The sequence below is a fragment of the Oreochromis aureus genome, linkage group 1 (genome assembly GCF_013358895.1).
Source record: "Oreochromis aureus strain Israel breed Guangdong linkage group 1, ZZ_aureus, whole genome shotgun sequence".
Taxonomy (NCBI): domain Eukaryota; kingdom Metazoa; phylum Chordata; class Actinopteri; order Cichliformes; family Cichlidae; genus Oreochromis; species Oreochromis aureus.
Genome location: NC_052942.1, coordinates 15,282,093 through 15,297,471, shown reverse-complemented (window position 1 = coordinate 15,297,471; position 15,379 = coordinate 15,282,093). Strand labels below are relative to the sequence as shown.

Genomic DNA, 15,379 nt, shown 5'->3' with positions numbered 1-15,379 from the left:
TATGAAAATCTTGTAAAATTGCTCTTAAAAGAAAACTATTAATGGATGTTCAGAAATGAAGTCTGTGCTTTCACTGTCTGGAAACAGGCTGTTTTCGTTTCCTTGTAAAAAGCGGGCTCTCTCTCAAACAGCTCAAAAACTGTACTGAACACAATTTCATCTTTTTAATTCATCCTACATTCTTTAATAATTTAATGAAAATTGATAAACTGATTTCATTTTTAATTAGTTCGCTACTGAAAGTGATGTATTCATTCCGTTCAGTCTAAGAGACCTCAGCTGTAAAAGCTAGTTAAATATGATTCGACATGCTCTATATCTGGACTTTTACATGACACAAACACTCCCAAATCCCCAGTAAGTCTAATTGGATTGTGTTTATTTGGGTTTTATTACATCTGGGCAAATATAATAAACATTACTGCAGTATGCTGAATAAAAGTTGACAAAACACAAAAGTTGACTGGTTATTGCCTGTATGATCAATGTCACCCACTTAGCGAGCTCTAACTGCATCTCTGTGTGTTTTTGAGCACGAAATTAAGCTAACAAACCATTTTTTAAATAAAAATGTTCATTTCATTTCATTTCTTTAATTCGGATGGCTGGAAAAACAGTCAGTGATTCATCTGCTGCATTATGACATGAGCCACCATGTACACACCATACCCAGAGATCAAATTTCACTTTCCTCGTGGACTTCTCTTGCCGATGTTGTTTTGGTGCTTTTGCTGCATTTAATGTCCATCCTAGCTTGGAGACAGCTGAACGTCATCTAGCCTCGGTTCTGTAGCCTGATTTAGTAAATGCCCTGGAACATTTATTGAGACAGCGTTTGAATGCCGCCCACTCAAATACTCTCTCCCTCCAACACCACCTCTCCTCTGCTTCTCTGCTGCCAGATCTCTCACCATTTCTCACCAGACTTCTCAGCTCTGTTCCCTCAGAAATGACCATCTTCTTTATGAGCTTCTCAACATCGATCGTTTTATTTTAATTGCACCACCTCCGTGAATTCTATCACCCCCGCCTCGCTGTCATCCCTCTCATAATCGTCTCCTCTTCATTCGGGGACTTGGTTTTTACCCTTTTTCCTCACCATTTTCATTTCCTCTCTCATTATTATCACCCTACCGTCTAATTAACGAGGTCTCTTTGCTGTCTTTGATGATCACATATTTGTCTGTTTTTCTCTGTCTCAGGGCTCCTTATGGAAAGGCGGTGGACATGTGGTCGGTGGGGTGTATCCTCGGGGAGCTGAGTGATGGACAGCCCTTGTTTCCAGGGGAAAGCGAGATAGATCAGGTTGGTGAGCCGAAACAAGGGTGAAGCATGTAGCTAATTAAACAGGCTGACTGAAAAACAGAAATAGCTTTTGATGTAAATAAATCAAACCCTCACATTTCAAAGTCCTACGGTGTGATGTTTAAGGTGGGCTGACAGGTTTTATTTATTTATTTCAGATTGTTATAAAGGGAACAGGCATTCATAATATTTGACGCTTATGTACCTGACAGAACGCCCACTTTGGTTTCTTCTCTGATATAATAAAACAAAAGAAGAATTACTGAGAGTCCTCGTGTAAAAATCACAGTTACAGGGGTTTTTTTGGACTTCACACCTGGGCTAGAGAAATTTCAATTGTGTTGTCGGAAATGAAGCATCTGGGAGACAACAGAGCGAGCGGGTGGAGATCTCAGAGATGGTGATGAGCGCTAATTTTGGAAATTTAATAGCAAGTCAAATTAAATTTTATTCATCCCCAAAATCACATGTTTGTCCAACAGAGCTTTAGATCTGTGGAACAGAAGAAACTGTCTCTCTGTTAGCTCGCAGACAACCAATCGATATATCGAAGAAAGAAAATGTATTAACATAAATAATCTGTCTCAGGCCTGCCCTCAAACACTTTATGGATTATGTGTCCAATTTGCCGTTCCAACAAGTTTAGTAGGAAATTTATGGAAACAATGTGCATCACTTTCAGGTCAGTGCACCTGGGCTGGTGCTCTCATTTAAAGCACTTTCCTTGATTGGACAGCATGCTGTGTTTAACCATCTAACACCAGGTGTATCATTTATGATACCTGAGGTTTTGAGTTTTTGTAACCTCTGATGACCTCTGCATCATCAGATGTAAATAAATTGTACAATATATTTTTAAGCAATAAAACCCAGAAAGAATTATAAATATATATATATATATATATATATATATATATTTATATATATATATATATATATATATATATATATGAAGTGCAATAGTTTCGTGGCTCCAAAGGGCACCAACACCACAAACATAGCCCACAGGTCAAGTCGGTGAGTTGAATTACCAAAGGTGAGGCTTAGCAGAACGCTATCAGCTGCAGCTGTTGCCTATGTTAGCAAAACAGCTATCATTTATAAAGTGAAGAAGGTGTTTTCTGCAGCTCCTTTATTCACCGTAACCTGACACAACCAAAAAGGGATTTGTCTCCTTCCAGGATTGAACTGGGAAAATGTGCTTATTAGACAAATGTGTATATTATTATACCACTAAATATTTACAACACACAGTTTTTAAGAAATGGTAGCTATATGTAGAGATCAAAAGCATTTTTTATATCGGGGTGTCAACATGCTTTTTTAAAAATTGCTGTTAAATTGAGTTTTTACGCAGGACTGAAGAGAAACTAATAAGATGCACAACATGATGGCAGATAGGCAGGTAGGAGAGCAAGGGGCAGGAAGAAGAATCAGCAGCACCATTATAGTCTGGGAACACGGGGCCCAGGGGCCCAAAGTTTAATCAGGGCCCAAAGTGTCCCAGCAGATCATCACATGCATCAAGATGATCAAAATGATTCAAATCACCTGTCAGCTGTATGGCGGTTGAGCAGTGTGTCGTTTATATTGATGATACTGTAAAATATAAATCCATAATATATGGCTTTACAGAGTGTTTCCTGTTTGATTTTACAATTCACATCTTTAATGTTTCGCTTTCACCACTCACATGAACACTATTTTACTCGGCAGAAAGCAGCTGCTGAAGATTGCGCTGAATCAGGTTGACGAGGGGTGTGATTGGTTTAGCAGACGTTCACCCCTCCAGTGAACGAAAACGTTCCTCCTTGTCTAAAATGTGCACATCGTCAGATTTGTTAGCTAATAATACATCACTGTTGGAAACGTGTAACAATAAAAAACTATAATGGAGAACAAAATGAGCTCATCGTCTGTTCCCTAGTTGTGCTGCCACCTTTGATCGTGTTACATCATCTTCATCAGTTTGCCTAGCTGTCACAGAAATGTGCTGTAGATGCTCTACACTTTTTTTTGAAGCTTTGGAAACTCCATGTCCACAAATACATCTTGAAGTGAGATTATTTGAAGTGGGATTAACTGCTGTTTACAAAGTCAAGAATGAACTTTGATGCTGGAGATCTGCATATATTGTTTACAGACTTGCGTAAATATTAAAAGAAAATTAATCATTTATGGCAGGGTGTTTTTAATGATATTTCTCTCTTTTTTTGTCTCCAGCTTTTTACCATTCAGAAGGTTTTGGGGCCACTTCCTGCAGAACAGATGAAACTCTTCTACAACAACCCTCGATTTCATGGAATCAGGGTACAAAACACTAACTGTGCTTGAATTCTTCTCTCCTTTCTCCTCACCCTCCTCTTCTCTGTTTTTTTTACCTCCTTTCCTTCTATCTCAGCTTTGTCTCCTATCTCTCTCTCTTTTGTGGCAGTGTTCCCAGCACCATGACTGAGTGGATTGCTATGACTCATGAGATAGGTGGTTGGTGTTCAGTTTAGCAGCAAGAGAAAATGCCCCAGAGGGACGATCAGGACTTGTGTGTGTGCTTGTGTGTATGCGCACGCTTTGTAGTTTGTTCAGCGTGATCCGCTGATAGATTTCTGTGTGATTTGAAGTGAGAGCTCCTTTTATTTTTTTTTTACTGGCAGCTACATAAACTGTGCGTTGGAAATTGTAATAGTAGTCTTTAATGCACAGAAAGTTTGCGTTGGTTATGAATTTGATCCAGTGTTTGTGTCTTTGTGCTTCTGCCAGTTTCCATCAGTTACTCATCCTCAGACTTTAGAGAGACGTTACCAAGGCATCTTGAGTGGTTTGATGTTGGATTTGATGAAGGTAAAATGCCAAGAAACATTCCAGCTCTCACACAAGAATAATAATTATTGATTCTACTGCTATATCATATATGAAACCTGAGACAGGGGTCACTAAAATGCATCATTCCCTCTACGTGCATGTCTTTTTCCAATCAGAATCTGTTGCTGCTAAACCCTACTGAGCGTTACCTAACAGAGCAGAGTTTGAACCATCCAGCCTTCCAGCCTCTGAGGCAGGCAGAGAGAGAGAGGCCTCCGCCTGCATCTCCCAACCCGCCACGCTCCTCCAAGAGAAAAACACACCATCATGGAGAAAACACAGTTCCTACAAGGTTAGAAAGCAATCCTTTATTTCAGGCTTCTGTCAGAGCGTCTACATGCGGTCATCTTACAAAGCCCAGTTTGGATGTCTCTGTGTTAACACTGGAACCAATGCTGTGTCATAGTGATAGACTTTTCATCACATCTAATGTCAGAGACTGTTTGTATCTGATTACATCAAGATTTAGTGTTTCTTTGTTTTTTTAAAACCAATGCTGTTTTAGTGTTTTGTTTTGTTTTGTTTTTCATTTTAATGATATCCCAGCCCAAGTTGAAAGCTGCAAAACCAGTTTAGCTCAGTGACTTGAGCAGGCAACCACATGCCATATGGCTGAGAGTGCCCAGCCTGGGTTCGAGTCTGACCTGCAGCACTTTGCTGCATGTTTTCCTCCTCTCTGTCCCTCTGCTTTCCTGTCATTTCTTCACTCTATCTGTCAATAAAGCTGAAAAAGACCAAAAATAAGAATTTGATCAGAACCACTCACAGCAGCTGCAGTAGTAATTTATGCACAACTCTCTTTAGTTCCTGCATTCCCTTTTCAGCCATTCTGCTGTAGTTTTGCTGCTGTGCTTGTGGTCGTTGTCCTGTTGTTTGACCAGGTTTATGTCGGGCTTTAGCTATCAGACCTCAGGTTTGACTCCTGATTATTTTAGTATACAGAGGATTTCATGGTTGTTAAGACTGTAAAACAAGCTCAACAAGCACAAATCATCACCACTCCACCACCATGCTTGATAGTTGGCATAAAGTGCGTTTGGTTTTCGTCAAATGCGGCGTTGTGCATAACGACTAAACATCTCCACTTTGTTCTTCTCTGTCCAAAGGACATTGCTCCAGAGGTCTTTGTTCAGATGCAACTTTTCAAAGCAAAGCTGTGCTGCCGTGTTATTTTTCGAGACAGGAACCTCAATCCTGGCACCATTTCCTGTTCAGTCAACTATTCAGTCTGTCTAATTGTAGTGTCGTGAACTTTAACATGCTAACAGAGGGCTGTAGAGTCTAAGATGTAGCTCTTGGGTTTTCTTGAAATTCTCTGAGAACTGCACAGTCTGACCTTAGAGTGAATTTGCTGGGATGTCCACTCTTGGCAACTATCTGAAATGTTTTACACTTGAGAGTAATCTTTCCCACTGTATAGTGATGAAATTCAATTTGGTTGGAAATGGCCTATAAACCTTCTAATACTGATGGCCAGAAACAGTTGTTTCTCTACAATAACACACACGTTTAAATGCTCGCACCTTCTGATGTTCAGTTAATCAAGTGCATTTCATTAGACCCTGGCTGCTACTTACCCTCCGAATTCCTATGGAAGCAGTTCAAGTGTATTTGGCTTTTCAAACACTGTATCTGCATTTTGATTTAGTTTTTGTTAAACAGATAATGACACAGTGTCATAGGCCACATGTTCTAGTTCATCTGGGGTTGTATTTATCTCATTTTAGCTATTTTTTGCTGTCATTTTAATATGTTTGTCTGAAACGCGTCTCTCTCGTAAATGAGACATTGAGTCTGAACCTGTGTTCATAAAAGTTAAATTAAATAAGTAAATAAACCTGTCCTGATATATAAAACGTCACTATCTTTCATTTTCACATGACTGTATTTTTATAACTATATAAACAATGCTTTTGTGAGATAACAGAATATTTTCTTTCAACGTGATCCTTTCCTCGTTGTTCTCTTATGCTTCTTTTTTTTTCTTTTTTTAATTTGAGACTCAAAAAGATACATCAAAAATAAGTTATTATCGTTATTTTGACTCACTTGTACATCTGGAACTGAAAAATATTAAACAAACTGTTGGCCTCAAATTGTATATTTTAGATTAAAATGCTCATCTAAGGCTTGATAAGCTCTAACATTTTAATGTGAAAGAAAGGATAAAAAACAGAATCAGAGTTTGCAAGAATAGTTATACTTTACATAGACTACTTTGGTTGCGACACCATGCTGACAGGAAAATCATATAGATTGATTTAATAAAATGCTTTTTCTGGTGCTTGAAAGTTACACTTTTAGTTCTCTGACCAAGATACACCTCGCAATGATGGATCATCAAGGCTTGTGAAACTACATCAAACTAATAAGCCACGAATCAAGGTCTTAGAAACCGGACAGATTTGGGGGGTTTTTGTTTAAAAAATTTTTAATATTTAATATAAAATACCAGCTATTTTATCTTAATGTCATATAGGAAATGCTTCCACAAGCACTTTAATAAATGGTTGTAATATTTGTATAAGAGATTATTTCCAATTTACAAACATAGACTGTCATATCCAGATGGTGTTTTTTTAAAAGATTATTTCTTGTGAATGGTTTTCAGCAGGAAATATTAGAACACCATGCTAAACGGCCCTCCCTCTGCTCCTACAGGAGTCACACTAAGAGTTCAAGCCGTCGTTCCAATAGCAAAGAATGTTCAAGCCTGCCTCGCCACGGAGACCTCCATCACCTCGGGAATGAGAGTTTTCTCAACGGCAACAAACCGGCACCGTCCAGTTTAAGTCCGACTCTGCACCCCAAGGGCCAGTACATGTCCCAGACTCTTAATCGTTCTATCTCCTCCAGCAAAGATCTGGTTAACAACAACCTGCCACACCTGCTCAGCCCCAAAGAACCCAAAAGCAAAACAGAGTTTGATTTCAACTTGGGACCCTCCCCGAAGTTGCCAGACCAGGGACATGGGGTAAAGTATGGCCACGGCAAACCCAGCTCCTCTCGCTCTCAGCAGCAACAGCAGCAGCAGCAGCAGCAGCAGCAGGTCAGTCGACACACTTTCCTGGAAAACAAAACTAACACCCTACAGTCTGGGGCAGAAAAACAACACAGCCGACATGCCCACAGTATGGCCGACTCTGCCCACGGATCCATGTCCTCATCCTCTAAGAGCTCAGCGTCTTATCTCAGTCTGTCCAAGAGCCACAGCGGGCTGAGCGATGCCAAATCTGTGGGGAATCTCAGCGACGGCCGACTCCACCCGGATGACCCAAACTCTAACACAACAGCTGGGGTGGGACCCAGTGCCCGCTTCTTCCCTGCCAGCTGTTTAGACCTCAACACCCCTTCAGGTCCTTCTGGGCCTCCTGGCAGCCCCTCTACTCGACACAGTGATCGATCTGGACACAGCCCCGCCTCTCGTAGCAGCGGCAATGCCCGCATGGAGAGCAGCACGCTGGACTCTTCATCCAGGCACAAATCCAGACATAAATCTTTAGTGCCAGGTAGGTTTGATTAGAGTCAATTCATTTTACACTTTAAAAGCTTTATTAAAAAACAAAAACAAAACACATCATCAAAACAAACAAACAAGGAAATTAAAAAAGATTAGCCTGATGACTTAAATTAGTTTGGACAGTTAAATAGTAGAACACTTCTTATCGCTCTGCTAACTTTGACTTCTTTTCTCATCTCTAGAGGACGCTGGTGCTCCAGAGCTCTTGGACCCAGGAGGACCTGGGATGCCCTCCACTCACACTCTGCCTTCCCCTCACGAGTCTTATCATTACGGCCTCGGCTATACCTCGCCTTTCTCCTCTCAGCAGCGGCCACAGCGCCACTCCATGTATGTGAGAAGGGAACGCCACCGACCACACGGAGTGGAGACGGCGATGGCCGGCTTGCCTCCCCCAGGGCAGGCGATACCAACGCGAGCCAGTAGCCTGCAGCTCCTCTCCCCACAGCTGCAGCACAGGACCACCCTCACTGGACACTCAGTGAGTTCTTCGAGGGAGGACTGCACGGACGACATGACGAGGGTTAGTGGCAGAAAGTGCCTCGAACGTGGCGGGATTGAGTCTAAAATAGCAACAGACACACAATGAAAAGCTTAAATTAGGGTGCATTATGTTGAATGGTGACAGCAGTTTTTGTACTTCCCCACACACTTCTAAACATATTCTTTATGCCAAAAACATCTGACCAGGATCTCTCCACATTTTAACGACCCAGTCCAGAGTCCTCCAAAATTAAAAAGAAATAAAATTGCTATTTGCCCCACTTTTAAACCCATTTGTCCTAATGCTAGTACAATTAATTAAACAGCAAACCACAAACAAGGTCAAATTGTGCATTTCAATGACATGAATTAGTTCAGAAAGCACCTTTCAGACACTAAGCTTTGATAACACTAAAATGGGTAAAGTGCAAGAACTATTCACCCCGATATGTTTGTCAAGAAGGGACAGTAAATAAGCCATACGTATATTTCAAAAGAGCTTTGTGTCAGACTGTCAACATGCTTATTCCTGCTGTAAACCTGGGCATTTAATAGGAGCCTCTGTGGGGGTTGACTCACTTTTGGAGTCCGATCCAAGTGGCCATTCGAGGAACTGTTTTTTGGTGTTTCCTAACAGGCTGCCGCTTACTCATGCACAGTAGAAATAAGTCATAAACACAAGTAAAATTGCCCAAAACACACAAAATTTCAACCTCCACAGCAATAGTGGTACAATAATGCATAAATGATGCATCAAAAAAAATTTTAAAGGGATGTTGACGATGATTGGAAAGCACTAAGGTCAGCAGAAAAGGCAGGTGAGGTGTTGCTCATTCATAAAAGACTTTGACATTTTAACTTAATTTCTCGTGAGATAATGGGAGGTGGTGCAGCGTCAATGTTTTAACTTTTCAGTAAGTGCTTGAAAACCTTTTTCTGTTTCCCAAACACGATCACTAAAGCTCTGCGTCTGCAGTTTAAAAGCCTGTCTGAAGGCAATAATAACTGGGGCTGTTTTCTTGGAATTGTTCTAAGTTACAGAAAGATGATGGAGGATGAGGCAGGTTGATGAAAAATCACACAGAGACAAAATTACAGTTCCTGAAATGTATGAAAGCTCATCCGCGGAAGATATTAAACAATGGAAGCGGAACAAAGGGTGAAATGTTCCTTTGTTATGTGCACTGACTGTCTGTCTGCGTGTGTGTGTTTGCGAGTATGGGTGTTTCATGATGTGATGTGCGTGTGTGTGTAGGAAGTGTCACAGTCTCGCATTATCATTGCCACTGCTTCATGCTGCTTCTCCAGTCTGCTTTGACCTGCAACTGTCCGTCTTCTCAACAGAGTGAGCAGTCCCCTAAAGACATGAGCCACCCTTGTGCCCCCATCAAAGACTCTACGCGGGACAACACTGCTGCTTTTCTTACACAGCGCTCTAAAAACGAGGTCCGACCCCCCGACTCCTCCCTGTCTCCAGCCAGTTCAGCAAACACAGAGAGTAGCTCTTCTGACTGCTTTTCTTGTTTTGTTCCTACTTAAGCCAACAGCTTCACCGCACGTTGTCGCTGGTATAAATGTAGCCTCACTGAAAAGCGCTAAGATGTCCTGAATGTTTGTGTTGTGAGCCAGAAAAGACTGCGATAGCTAATAATAAGGGATGAAGTGAGATTAAACAGGAATATCGCTCAAAACGATAAAAATGCTGAAAAAAATTTGTGTGTCCCTGTTTCCCTGTGTGTGTTCGTGGGTCTGCTTCATGTGTGTGCTCTTTAGGTTGGCATGTACCACGACCCTCATGTTGAGGACGGAGCTTCCTCCAAGGAGAACCGGATGATCTTCACTGAGTCTATGCCTCGGAGAGTAGGGAGCTTTTATCGAGGTAAGGAGCAAGAAATAACAGTAAAACCTGTAAGGTTCCTCTTTCTTTTGTTTATTATTTCTTTGAGGCATGGGCTGGAGCAATCTTTGGCATGTCACAGTTATCACATATGTTTCTATTCATGATTTTATCAGGCAGTAATTCCCCAAACATCACACATTCATCATATTTAAATGATCAAAAACAGTCATTTCCACCTCTCGTTGTTTCTCCTCAGTCCCTTCTCCCAGGCCAGATAACTCCTCCTCTTTCCACGACGGCGTCGGCCAGGGTCGAGGGCCGGTCGTACCCGTTGTACCCGGAGACCCTGTTGCCATGGCCAACCACTCCAAACGCCAGACAGCTTTTGACTGGTGAGAGTTCATTTGTAGTCTTTATGTGGCATGTTGAGGCAGCAGTGCAGTAAATGTGGAAACAACAGTGGATTAAAGAAACATGAACAACTTTTAAATTGTTAAGCCTGCTATTAGAATTGTGCACGTCCAGCACACAGTGTGTCAGACGTGCAGGACATTTATGGATGAAGATGTTTTGGTTTGGTTTTTTCTTCTTTATAGTTTCCTTCCCCGATCTGAACATCATCCCTGCTGTTAAAGTGTCTGACTTTTTTTTTCTGGCTGTCACGTGACAGTGTGTCATTAACACCAGTTAATTTCTATTGTTCAGACTCTGTGCTGCTGCACTGAATACATATAAACTCTTTATATATATGATGGGTTATTCCATGAGATTGTCACATTTATTGATTTGTTTTTTTAAGATAACTAATTCACTATTAAAATTTGCACTTGCAGGTGTTCTATATACACTTACCAGTCACTCTGTTTAGCTGCTCATTAATACAAACATAAAATCAGCCAATCACATAGCACTTTAGTGAATTTAGGCATGTAGATATGATCTGCTTAAGTTCAAACTGAGCATCAAAGTGAGGAAAAAAGATGATTTAAGTAACGTTGAATGTGGTATGGTTGTTTTTTGAGCATTTCAGAAACTGCTGATCTACTCTGATTTTCCCACACAGTCATCTTAAGGGTTTACATAGATCCAAAAAAGAGAAAATATCCAGTGAGCAGCAGTTCTCTGGGTGAAAGAGCCTTATTCGTGTAAGAGGTCAAACAGCTTCAAGCTTATTGGAAAGCAACAGTAAATTAAAAAAACACGCATTACACCCATGGCATGCAGAAGAGCATACCTGAACGTTGAAGCAGATGGACTACAGAAGCAGAAGACCACACAGGAGAGGCAGTGCCACTCCTGCCAGCTAAGAACAGGAAACTGATGCTACAGTTTTCATAGCCTTACAGTTGAAAAGTGGAAAACACTGCCTGGTTTGATGAGTCTTAGTTTCTGCTGCAACATTCGGATTTTAGGGTCAAACTTTGGCATAAAAAGATGAAAGCGTGGCTCCATCCTGCCTGTCAATGGTTATGGCTGCTCATACTGGTGTATTGGTATAGAGATATTTTCTTGGGACCCTCTGGGACCCTTATTACCCTCAACTAAGCATTGTTCAAATGCCACAGCCTATCTGAGCAGACCATTTCCATCCCTTTATGACCACAGTGTACTCATCTTCTGATGGCTACTTCCAGCAGGGTAATGTGCCATGTCACAAAGCTCAAAAAATCACAAACTGGTTTCTTGAATATGAGACTGAGTTCATTGTACTTAAATGGCCTCCACAGTGACCAGATCTCAGTCCAATAGAGCGTGTTTGGGATGTATAATGGATGTGCAACCAATGAACCTGTGATGCTATCATGTCAACATGGACCAAAATCACAAAACTGGGTTTTGCTTTGTTTATTCTTCAAGTGGGCTGTTTGTGGTGGCAGTGGCTACAGAAGAAGCCTGAGTTCCTCAGAAAGAGTATATTGTTTTTTACATAATGACTTTTTTATTTAGATTCGTTACTACAACATGTTTTTTTTTTTTAGATTTTCTGTTTCAAAGCATAATTTGATTAAGTGTTTCCTTGTTTACATGCAGCTGGTTTGAAATTGAAAATCGTGAGGATTATTAAGTTAGACTCCTTTACTGTGCTCCATGTGTTGTTTCATAGTGTATGGTTTCTATGTATTACTGTATTATGTATTTTGTTTGCTCCCAGGCATGTTATAATCCAAGTTATATGAAACGTTTCCACATTTGCCATGCAGGACTACTGCAGAAGCAATGGTCATGAATCCTCCAGAGCCTGCCAAAGAGAAGGAAAAGCAAGGCTTCTTCAGAGCCATTAAAAAGAAAAAGAAGAAGTCACAAATAGTAAGATTATTAATGACTTATTAGTAATGACTTTTTATTAATAAGATTATTCTTTTCACCTGGTTTTTCAAATCAAATATTTGTATTTTGGTTTCATGTGCTGTGCACCTTTTGAGTTTAGCACGTACTGATTGTAAGGCAGAATCTGCAGTGTCCATATTTTCTTGCATAAATGTTTCATATGAGCTTAACACTGACATCTTGTAAGATTAAAGGGAAATTCAAATTTATTAGAAAGCTCTTAAAATTATTGAGTACATCTTAAAGCAAAAGTTGCTCTGAAGTTCCACCGTCTCTTTTTTGCTTCCTGTTTATCACATATTCCTCCTCCTCTGCAGTTGTTCTTCTCTTGGATGTCAGAGATTTGTGTTTAGAGTTGTGGCTGTGCATCTTCTGCTCCACAGACCGACATGGAGGACGGGAGGAATCCCAGCATCAAGAAAAGCCTTTTCCCCCTCTTTAGCTCTAAGAATAGCTTAAAGCACAACTCAGCTGTCAAAGTCCTACCTGTAGTCGCCTCGCCTATGGTACAACACCAGCCTGCCGCGCCCTACCCTGCCTCACCAGTAATCTAACCCCGACGCTGTGGCTGCATGTTGACTTATTTTGCACTCACTGGAATGACCCAGTTTGAAATCCTCTCAGACTGATCGATTGGCTAAAGAATATTTTTTGCTGAAAGGATTTCAAACACACACACACACACACACACACATATATATATATATATATCTATATATATATATATATATATATATATATATATATATATATATATATATATTTAATGCTGCACGCTGTTTTCACATCCATTTTGTCTTGCTATAACGCTTGTCAAATGCAGTCACGTTGCACTCACATTGCATCGTGAGACATTTCAACGTGCAGTGTGCTGTTTGTCAGGCCAGTGTAAGGCATCATTTTATCATGAGAGGGTCATGAACATGTTCAGCACATGAACACACACTCCTGCTGTAGAAATTACTGGTCTCTTTGCTATGTTGTGTAATAATACTGAAATCATGAATAGTTATTTCATAAAATGTGCTCATTTAGCTCCTTTCTGAGAGCTAGATTAGGCTAACTAGCTAGCTTAGCAAGGCTGGAAACAGGGAAAATGGCAGATAATTCAACTTATTAGCACTTCCTAAAGGGAGCTGGTTATGCTTTTCCTTATTTCCTTTTCTTTACTTGTAGTGCACCTGGTTACATTTTCTGATAATGACGCTACTATGTGCAAATAATCCCTATGAGGCAAAAACGTAGGCTAAACTTCTCTATATAAATATTTATAGGCAGTTTTTTTTTCATTCTTTGATCTGTTCTTCTTAGCATGGTCAACTCAGCTAGACAGATCTGGCCGTAAGCACAGTAGCCCCACCCATATATTTTTTTTTAGACTTTCTGTTTCTAAAGGGCGACCAATCAGATGAAAGTTGTATTAAACTGAGTCAGAGTTAAAGAAGGAGGCGCTAAAACAGATTGTTTCAGACAGTGGATGAATAGAAGGGCTGCACAAGTATACAACATACAATATACAATAAAATATTTTGAAGTAACAGTACAAAACTACTCCTTATATAGTCCAAAAAATACAGAAGTGGAATAAGAAAAAGAAGTACACTTTAAGTAGTTCTTATGTAGCCATGAAGCTGAATAATTGTGTATGAAGCGAAAAGAAAAAAGGCCAAAGATTTACTAGATTTATTTTAACAACAGTAAGAATTTACTGTTTGTCACTGGTTTGTATCATTTTTCTTTTTGACCTTTTAAGCAAACAAATGACCAACTATCAAGCTACCCAGTGATGAAATTAATTATTAGTTGCATCTCCAGTGTATATTAAAGCTTATCTAAACACACTCAGACACCAGAGGAGAGAGAGTGAAGCATTTTTTCATAAGACAATCATCATCGCCACTTTCTTGTCTTATGTATGTTTCTGCCAGAGCAGTGCATGAAGGTCCTCACCGGGATTTTAGTGAGATGTGCGATCATCATTTTTATGTATTTGTTTTGGATTAAAAATAACACTTCCATATTTCTATTTCTGGAACGTCAGGTTCCCGGGAATGGACAGGATCACTTGTCCCTGCAGAGGAGCTCCAAGTCGTCCTCTCACCACAGCAGCCGGCGGAAAAACCGTGAGCGATCCCGAGACAGAGATCGAGACCGGGAACAGAGCCGGGACAGAGACCGGGAGAGGGAACGGGAGCGAGAACGAGAGAGAGAAAGGGAGAGAGAGAGGGAGAGAGGGAGGGAGAGAGAGAGAGTCAATGACTGGCCGGACAAACAAGTGGACTCACACTCTCAGGTATGTGCCTACTTTAATCTTCAGTTTAGATTTATCTGCAGATCACAACCCAGTTTGAGTCTTTCATCAGATTTTTTTTAATTAGATTTTTAAAAAGAACAATACTTTATCTTGTCATACATACTTAAGTTTTCCTATAAATTTATATCATTGAAGTCACGAAACTAGGATATACAGCGCCGTGCTCATAAAAAGTGTCACAATAAAGCTCCCAAGACTCAAGGCCCAGAGAAAGGAAAACTGTATAATCTACAAAAGGTCAAAGGTTTTTATTAAAACTCCTTAAGAATTAAGCACATTTAGTATTAATGCCATTCCCGCATTATTCCTACAATTACTTTCATGCTTTTAGGAGAACAAAGGAGGAAGCTATTTCCACACATGCAGTGTAGACCTGAACTTTTCCAGACATTACCCAGCAGTAGGGCGCCCAGGTGTCCCACTTTATGTAGGACAGCACAGTGTTTTATCCCCCGTTCCCCCAACCCACATAGTGAGACAATGCCCCACATTCTGATTTAGTGGAGTCAACACGTATTAGTCTCAAAAGAAGCAAGTGGTTTACTCAAACCCAACAATGATTAGCAGGGAGAACAGCAGCTGGAATAACCATTAAGGTTTAAATGTTATTGGAAGAGAAAGGGAATAAATGAGTGAAAGAACACTATTCAACAAAATCAAACCTTAAGCTTGAATCTTATTTTATTGCATTTCTTTAGAATAGGACCTAAAATGTTACAGTTTACAATTT

At 40.3% G+C, this 15,379-nt stretch overlaps 1 protein-coding gene across 1 annotated transcript in view; it reads left to right on the top strand.

Moving 5' to 3' along the window:
• Nucleotides 1–15,379, top strand: part of cdkl5 (cyclin-dependent kinase-like 5) — a 36,962-nt gene that overhangs the window by 18,304 nt on the left and 3,279 nt on the right. The window contains exons 8-19 of the mRNA XM_039608768.1: nucleotides 1,203–1,305; nucleotides 3,529–3,615; nucleotides 4,063–4,143; nucleotides 4,281–4,456; nucleotides 6,826–7,673; nucleotides 7,867–8,207; nucleotides 9,512–9,613; nucleotides 9,941–10,046; nucleotides 10,264–10,399; nucleotides 12,209–12,314; nucleotides 12,719–12,880; nucleotides 14,377–14,628. Coding sequence (XP_039464702.1) covers nucleotides 1,203–1,305; nucleotides 3,529–3,615; nucleotides 4,063–4,143; nucleotides 4,281–4,456; nucleotides 6,826–7,673; nucleotides 7,867–8,207; nucleotides 9,512–9,613; nucleotides 9,941–10,046; nucleotides 10,264–10,399; nucleotides 12,209–12,314; nucleotides 12,719–12,880; nucleotides 14,377–14,628 — 2,500 coding nt within the window. The remainder of the gene's footprint in view (nucleotides 1–1,202; nucleotides 1,306–3,528; nucleotides 3,616–4,062; nucleotides 4,144–4,280; nucleotides 4,457–6,825; nucleotides 7,674–7,866; nucleotides 8,208–9,511; nucleotides 9,614–9,940; nucleotides 10,047–10,263; nucleotides 10,400–12,208; nucleotides 12,315–12,718; nucleotides 12,881–14,376; nucleotides 14,629–15,379) is intronic.